The sequence below is a fragment of the Medicago sativa genome, chromosome 3 (assembly GCF_051527215.1).
Source record: "Medicago sativa cultivar Bolivia chromosome 3, Bolivia_mono, whole genome shotgun sequence".
In the NCBI taxonomy this organism is placed as follows: Eukaryota; Viridiplantae; Streptophyta; class Magnoliopsida; order Fabales; family Fabaceae; genus Medicago; species Medicago sativa.
In genome coordinates, this window is record NC_140751.1 from 31,017,224 (window position 1) to 31,026,436 (window position 9,213).

The window sequence follows — 9,213 nt, forward strand, 5'->3', positions numbered from 1 at the left end:
TGTCTGTGATTTGGTGACATATCCAAATAAGATGGAGGAGGCACAACCTGATAAACAAGGAGGGTTAATGGTGGTTTCATAGAGGGAAGCTTATGTTCTTATCTTTCATGAAAAGAAAGAAAGAAAATTAGAAAAGTAAAGAATATGAAAAAGAAATATGAACATGAGACAAATGATATGGGAAAAAAAGTAGTGTGTTATTTCTTGGAAGTATCAGAAATAAAGTGAATTACTGATAATTTTATGAGTTTGATGAATGAGTTAGAGATTTTTGGGTAATTAATTTACCAAAAAAATATACTCAATTAAAAAAACGCCACAACATTTATAATGTTTAATAAACATGTATTTTGTTAACTCAGTACTAGTGTGGCACCCGTGCGCAGACGCACGGGTCAATTTGTCTCTATTTCCACAGCCACAACATTACATTACGAATACTTTGTGTCTCGACAACAAACAACATTATCTCGATGTTCAAATAACGTGAATATATACAACGAACTTTCACATGTCAATGTTTAGATTTCACATATCTCAATATATCCAACCATTCCAAAATACACCGTCAATCATCCAACTAAACACAAAATAATCCTCTAATAGCTTATATCTTAGCCAAATATGTCTTTGATAGTTAATTACTGACTTAAAATACCTGAGCACATAATAAGAAGTTTATCCCTAAAATAAACACAACGTAGTACCATCACAATGCGGACCTTTCAACATAATATGGCTTTTGTATACTGGGCATCTTTAAAACAGGCCCAAATGACTATAAATCGGGTCAAAAAACCCAAACCATTTTAAAGCTTCCTAAATTAACGTTTTGCCACTACCATAGTTTCCTGAGGAAAATCAGCAAGGAAAGTTTGGAGGCTTTTACTAAATTCTTATCATCCATTCATCCCCAAATGGAGAACTTTGACCTTGAGGGCATGTAAGTATCAAGTATTATTATCTTTTTCCAAATTTGCTTCTGACTATACTTGCTTCTGACTATATACAATCTGTACCTTGTAATCATAGAAATATCCTGATATTTGCACCGATTTTCTTTACCTCTCATGATCTTCCTCCTCTGTTCAACGATTTCACCGGCACTAAGCCACAACAAAAAATTAATGAAATTTCATGAACGCGATTTCTTTAATTACTGTAGTTGCTATGGAATTATTTACTGTTTCGGTCAACGTTGAACCCTTATAAACGCCGTTACTTAGCCCTCCCGTTAATTCCTTGTCTTAAATCTGAGCTATTCCGTGTGACTTCTGACAAAATCCTTGTTCATTTGAAGGTTCAATGAAATTTACGCCAGCAGATTCGAACAGGGCTTCCCTGATCTTGGACCAAACTCGGTGTCTCTTGACGACAGAGACTTGAGCACCGAATTCACGAAGATTGATATCAATAACGATAATTATTGCATCCGTTTGGATGATGAAGATGATTCCTATGACTATCCCGACGACAACGATTTTGCTTCACATAAATGGGTTGTGAAAGCCTCTGCTGCTATTGCCAATGGAGAAGATCCAATGGTTAGCAATTTTTCAAATTATTTTTCTATTGTTAGACATTCTGGTTTTTGTATTTATATAGTGTATGGTGTATTCTTCAATTTTTTGTAGCATTTCCCACAAGCCGTTGTTCAAACGTATTCTTTTGCAAACCTTCATCATGTTCATGTATTCGAAGTCCCGTACGGTGATTTGGTTAAATGTAAATTGGAGACAATCCCCAAGCTATCTGGGTTGGATGAGAAGTGTATGACTGTTGGATGGTATGATTTTGCCAGGAGTTTGGGATTGAATATTGGAGATAAGATTCACTTGACTGTACTCAATCCTGTTGATCTTGTATGTGTTCGAGTCGAGCGTCGCACATCTGTGTGAACGGTGTATGCTACATTGCGTCGTCTTTCCCCGCTGAGTCTTATTCTCTAACTTATTTGATTTGTCAGTTCTATCTTAGCGTGGTTGTGTTCATTTATGTTGTATGATACGTTTGCAAGTTTAGTACATTTCAATTTCAATTTCATGCTACCTTGGTGTAAACTTGATTTGTCAGTTTCATCTTAGCGTGCTTCTCTTGTTAGTTTATGTTGGTTGTATTCATTTATGTTGTATGATACGTTTGCAAGTTTAGTACATTTCAATTTCAATTTCAATTTCATGCTACTTTGGTGTAAACTTGATTTGTCAGTTTTATCTCAGCGTGGTTCTCTAGTTTATGTTCAGATATCAGGTGCTGACATGCATAAAATTCCAACAACGTATCCAATATGGCCATAAAAATATATATATATATATATATATATATATATATATATATATATATATTTGATACACGGCCTAAAGTATGCCAATATAAATATACACATATTGTTGACCCAATTACTAATACTACATAAATTTCATTACATTAAACATACCATTACAACCTTCAAAAATAAAAATAGGACATTCTTAGTACTTATGGATCTCTACTAACTTCTAAATATACAACATCAACGATGAAGATCTGCAAATCCGACCATCAAGATAATTTAAAATCCACACATCATTCTGAGATGAACAAATTCTAACAATATCTTCCAGGAACAATTCTTCCATCGAATAACCACAAATCCAGCTGAATTACCCTTAATAGATCGAACATTCTCCTAATACATCTACAGCACGAATCATTTATTTATTAATTTAATACGAACATAAACTGATAAGAAAAGTATTAATTGGTGGTTAGAGAATTATACCTTTCTTATGACGAACAGGTTGGGAAGAAACCAAAAGTAGAACACGAGCTATCTATTGCTTAAGAACAATGTAGCAAAACATTATTTTTCCTAAGCATATAAACTGGAGTTTACTAATACAATATATGTTAGGGAATAATGAAGTGGTAGAGTAACAAAATGTATAAAAATAATAATTGCATTTAAGACAATCTAAGAAAACTAAAGAGCAGACTATTACATGGTTATTAGACTAACAAAATGTAATAATCCATGCAAAAATCAAAAGTGGAAAAACAGCCAACATAATTAATACTACATTAATCCCTCCTCTTTCTTCAACATGAGCCACACAAATGAGTAGCCAAATAAGAATAATAATAGTGATGCAAAGAAGAAAAGCCTTAGACATATTGAATGAATTGATACAATTTAAGAGTTTGGTATGAAGTTTATTAGTAAATGATGCTATATATAGATATCTAATGGTGCAAAGCTTGGAACACTGTTTGCGACACTGTTCATGACCGTTGTATTCAAATTCAAAATTATAAAAAAATATCCGTACACTACAATACTATACCGTCTTTTACTTTTTACACTACAATAATGATAGAGCCAAACCGCAAGTGCACGGTCTATCGAAGTAATAGTAGTAAGAAGAGTATCGTTCCGCTAGGGAGTTGTTCAACTTAATTAACTTAAAAAGAATGATTAGAGGAGAAGAAAGTTTGTAAAAAGGAGGTTTGATTGCTGAAGGTAAATAACAAGATGCCTCGGGATTATTGGTATGTCATAATAACAAATCTTTCACTAGACAAGACTTTAACTTCTAATTCCATGGTTTATACCTTAATTTCTAAAGACAGGTTTCCCTTTAGCCCCTCACCTTTCCGATGAAAGTCCGGTGAGAGTTTACTTCTAGTAACCAAGTCTATTTCGCTGACTTGATTACTAGAAGATGCTTATAAGGATTGAAACTACTTGTGTCTCAATAATTGCAAAGACTATTTCGCTGCCTTTGCAATTATTGTCTAGATTCACTTGTTCCAACATCAAAGTTCCGCTTTCGCTTTATGAATTGATGTTTGGGATGATGGATTAACAATTATCAAACCCTCCACTTTCGCTTCTACAGTTTGATAATGGTTAATCCACGTTAAAACGGTGAATCTAAATTAGAAATTATGGTTACATAGAATTAGGGTTAAAGCTTGGTTTGTTAGGATTATGTCATTAGACTTTCCCAACAATCCCAAGACAAGAAGAAGTCTACTCACTCATGTTCATCGTAGACATGGGGGAAGAAGAGAGAAAGCAGTAAAATAAATTGCGAGAAAGTAAAGGAAAGAAAGAATCTTTATTAAAATAATTGTATTGAAATATTCTAAAAAGAGGTGAATGTTTATGATGGAATGCTACTCTATTTATAGCTTTACAATTGACTTAAAATCTAAGCAACTATAAGGGCAAAGCAGTAAAGCTGCAACAGGGTAACTTGGGCTCGAAGAAAAGCAGCAAAAGAGCTCCTGGAGGGTGGCACGGCCGTGCCACATGTTGCCACTGGCCGTGCCAAGCTTCTGACTTGGTGGAGACATATTTTTGTCTCGTATCTTCGTATTTTTGCACTGTATTTGCTCCAGTCCTCTTTCTTTTGCTCCAAGACACCTTCCACCATATATTCGTTCCTAAAATAAAATAAAAAGCAATTTGTAGTAAAAGATTTAAAAAGGAAATAAATATGCAATAAAATAAAATCAAATCTTAATAAAACTAAACTAAATAATGCATTAAAATAGACTAATTAATGACTCATCAAACTCCCCCACACTTGAATCTTTGCTTGTCCTCAAGCAAAAGGCAATAGACATTAGCAGCAACAAAAGATTAATCATGGCAATACTATTAAGAACACATGTCTCAAAAGAAAGGTTTTGTTTCAAGTACACTAATCACAATTTCAAACATTCCTCGTGAACCTATTCAACCCAACATCAAGTCTCAAGTGAGTGTGTGTGTGTGTGCAGTCCAACCTTTTTCTTGCTCCTGTATAAGATAGATATTATGAGGAACAGGTTTTATCCTTAATGCTAAAGTAACCGAGAAAAGTCCTTTCTTCATTTCATATAAGAGTGATGGGAATTTAAGTTAAAAATTAAATTAACAATTAAGCACAAGGGGCTGCAGATGCTTAGGGGCTATCTATCCTCATATGAAGTCTTTTTGGATGTAATTGTCCTTTCCCCCTAGATTCAAAATCACCCTAAGCAGTGCTGCAAAATTTTTATTTCATCTCAGCGTAGGAAGTCTTTTTGGATGTAATTGTCATTTCCCCCTAGCATTGATGAATTTATTTTACTTTAAGTTCAAATTAGGGAGTCACCACCACAATTAGGAAGTTAGGGATTGTCCTTTCCCCCACATGTTGGTGCCATTCTCCCGCCCCATTTAACTTTAACAATTAAGATGTAACATTAAAGCACAATTGATTATTTTCCCACACAAACTTATACTAATTTTACTCTAAAGGCTTTAAAGGGTCTAAGTTAACACTAAAGATAGAACGTGCTCCTTAAAATACCTACTCATACATTTACTGATTGCAACCGGGTGCTTTTCTCATTGGAGATTTTTCACAATAAAACAAGATGTGGGTGTAGCAAGAACACAAGAAACACAAGAAACCTCTTTCATGTACAAGAAACATCCTTTTAAGAAGAGACAAAACAAAAATTTATGTCATATTTTACATTAAAAACAAGCTACTAATTCATGCCTTTCGCTATAAAAACAAAACAAAAGAATAAAGTTCAAGGGAGTTTGGAAACACTACGACTCTAGACACTTTATTATGACTCTAGACACTTTATTAGCCCCCCCCCCCCCCCCCCCCCACACACACACACACACACACTTAGGGGAAGCATTGTCCTCAATGATTCAAAAGAGAAGAAAATTAAAAGAGAAGAAGAAGAAGGAGGAGTAGAAGAGTAGGAGAAAGAGAGAAGAGAGAAGAGAAGAGAGGAAGAGGAAAGCTCAGAATGTTTATTGAGGTCCATAAGGAGGACCTTGGAGTTGTAGGTGTTGCATCATCCGGCGGAGCATCTAATTGTTTTCTTGTGTTAAGCGGTTGCCCCTTTGAACATCGTTCCTTAGTCCGGAGATTTCAACATCTTGCCTTTGTTGCTCGGTGCTCATTCTTTCAACTTCATTGTGAATCCATGCCCATCTTTGATCTTCATTAAGCTCACCGGCTTCATGGCCATGGTGCTCCTCCTCATGGTGCAAGTTAGCACCTTCTCCTTCATCATGGTCTTGCTCTTCATGTACATGGTCATTATCAACATACAACAAATTTTCTTCCATCTCGATGCTAGTCTGAGATGGGTTAGGAAGTAGAAGCAAGATAGGCACATTTAGTTTGAGTTGGTATCTCATGGGTGGATGATGTTTAATGAAATTCATTGCAATGAGGGTTTCTATGTTCAACCTATTGTTTCCCTCAATTTTGTTTATCCCCTCATCTTCTTCCACTCCAAATTGCCTAGCTATGTATGTGATAATTCCACCCACCACTATCTCTCCCTTTCCGGCAGGCTTAGTACCTACATGGTCAAGGTAATCAAGCAAATAAAAACAAGTATTCACGGGGTGGTTATAAAGCATTGCCCATAACATGAAGAGTTCATCTGTCCTTGTGTTCCCTAACTCGGTTCTACCCTAAATAGTGCAAGCCATAACCCTCTGAAGGTACCTAAGCACGGGATTATGAATGTTACTAGCTTTGTTGGATCTAGAGACAAATTGCCTAAGGCCGGTGATACGCTCCCAAAAGACAGCGGGTTGATAGTCAACCGGCTTCAAACTTTGGTCCCAAGAATCATGTATATACCCCTCGTTTGCAAAGCCTAAAGCTTCACAAAAGTGCTAAAGAGACATATCATAATCAACATTCATTAGCCGGAAAGCAACTCTATGGTTAGGGTTATCATAGTTCAACCTATCCTTAGTGAAATTAATAGAACTTAGAAACTCATAGGTGAAGTTCTCATAACCTCGCATAGGTCTCAACATCTCAATCCAACCTAGGTTTCCTAACAACTTATAAACATCATTCCTAATCCCTAGCACATTTAAACTATAAGAATCAGGATACCTAGATGGATGCAAGGATTTAGAATTTAGAATTTTATACCTATCCCTTTGCTTGTTGTCTTTGAACTTGATTCCATGATTCTTTTCTTGTGCTTGCTTCTTTGAGGGAGGTCCTCCGGAAGAGCTTGCTGGTTCCTTACCACTTCTTCTTGAAGCCATTGACCTTGGGTATGGGTTGGTTTGAAGGTTTAGGGTTTTAGAAGATTTTTGGTGGAAAGGATTGATTTAGGGTTGGGGTTTATGTTTTAGTAGGGTTTATGAGTTGGTTATGGAGATTGGTTGAGAATTTGTTGTTTTTGGGTTAGGTTTTGAATGAATAGGGTTTTGGTGAATTATGGGTTTGGGTGGATGAAAGTTGTTTTTGATTGGTGGTTTGTGTTTGGAATGAAGTTTAGAATTGTTTGAGTGAAAGAATGGAGTGATTTGGTGAAGATTTGATGAAGATATGAAGGTTTGAAGGTTGGTGGTTATGGAGGTTTAGAGAGAGGGTTAGAAGATGAAAGAAGGTTGTGGTTTGAGAATGAGGAAGAAGATAGAAAATTTTGAAGGTTATACCACTATAGAGATCGGGCACGGCTGTGCCAACCTTGGCACGGGCCGTGCCAACCTTCTGACTTCATGCCTCAATTTTGCTTGAAAAACCTGGCACGGCCGTGCCAGCCTTAGCACGGGCCGTGCCAACCTTCTGGTCCTAGGGGCTTCAAATTTTTCAGTTTTTCTTGAATCACACTCGGACAATTACCTACAAAACACTTAAAACAACGGAAAACAAACAAAACGAAAGCAATTAAATGTGTGGGTTGCCTCCCACGAAGCGCTCTTTTAGTGTCATTAGCTTGACGGTTAGAAAGGGTCCTTAGAATGGATCAAAGATATCATATTGTGTAGATGACGCTATAAAACGTTCTTTCACAACATGATCTTTAAGCATGCAACAAGAATAAAGAGCGGGGCCTTTCATAACATTTTCCAACTCAAAGCCGGCCATTTGATCACTCACTTGAAAGACTATCCTACCAAGTTTAACATCAATAAGAGCTCCCGCAGTTGCGAGGAAAGGTCTACCTAGGATTATAGGGACGTCATCATCCTCATCAATGTCAACTACCACAAAGTCAGTGGGGATGTAAATCCTTTCTATCTTAACAGGTATGTCCTCTACAAATCCAACTAGTTTCATGGTAGAACGATCAGCTAGTTTCAATTCTATCTCGGTAGGTTTCAACTCTCCTATCCCCATCCTTTTGAAGAGAGACAAAGGCAGCAAACTAACACTAGCTCCTAAGTGACACAAGGCTTTGTTTATGGTTTCATTCCCAATTTCTCAAGGTATGGCAAAGCTACCTGGATCTCTAAGCTTAGGGGGTGCCTCTTGAATGATTGCACTAGTGTCCTTAGCCAAAGCTATTGTCTCATTATGCTCTATAGCCCTTTTTTTTGAAAAAATTTCCTTTAAAAACTTGGCATATAGAGGAATCCTAGACAAAGCTTCTGCAAAAGGAAGTTTAATGCAAACCTTCCTAAGTATGTTAACAAATTTTTCAAACTTACCCTCCAATTTAAGCTTAGCAATATCTAATGGGGATGGAGTTTGGGTCTTATCAAGCGGTTTCTCACTTTCTATCACAGTTTTCTCACCTAAAAGCTTGACATTATCTTCCTCAATGTTTTGAACCTTAGCAATAGTTTCTCCTAAATTACTACCCCCAAAAGATATGACATTAACATGAGCTTTAGGGTTGGCTTCGGTTTGACCAGGAAAGACTCCCGGTGCTTGAGAAAGAGTGGACACTTGTTGGGCTATTTGGGAGATTTGTGTTTCAAGCATTTTAGAATGAGTAGAGATAGAATCAACCTTGGTATTGAGTTTGGAAAGAGAATCGTTCAGAAATCCGGTTTGGTTTTTAAGTTCTTGAAGTTGTTTATTTTGGTTGGCAATAGAATTTTCCAACAAAATTTCCAAATTGGATTTCTGAGCGAATCTCTGGTTGTTTGCATAGCCAGGTGGTGCTACTTGTCTACAGGGATTTTGATTTTTGTAAAAATTTTGATTTTGTCTCATCCCTTGGTTGTATTGAGCATAGTTCATTTGCTCAACACCATTGATAGCACTACCTGCTTCCTTTTTGGAGGATGAAGAACTAGTGATGGATCTCTCGTCGGTCCATTTGTAATGATTTTGAGCCATGTCTTCAATCAAGGTGTATGCCTCCGTGTAGTTCTTGTTCATTAGAGCTCCACCTGCAGCTGCATCAACAGACATCTTAGTGGTATAAGATAAGCCATTATAAATGGTGTGGACTATGAGCCAACTCTCT

General features: G+C 36.6%; 1 protein-coding gene across 1 annotated transcript; it reads left to right on the forward strand.

Moving 5' to 3' along the window:
• The first annotated feature begins 874 nt into the window (after positions 1 to 874).
• LOC146937105 (uncharacterized) lies at positions 875 to 2,060 on the forward strand. The gene is made up of 3 exons (XM_085757768.1): positions 875 to 943; positions 1,301 to 1,544; positions 1,635 to 2,060. Exons 1-3 carry the CDS (start codon positions 918 to 920, stop codon positions 1,896 to 1,898), a joined length of 534 nt encoding a protein of 177 aa, XP_085613894.1. The 5' UTR covers positions 875 to 917; the 3' UTR covers positions 1,899 to 2,060.
• Positions 2,061 to 9,213: the final 7,153 nt, after the last annotated feature.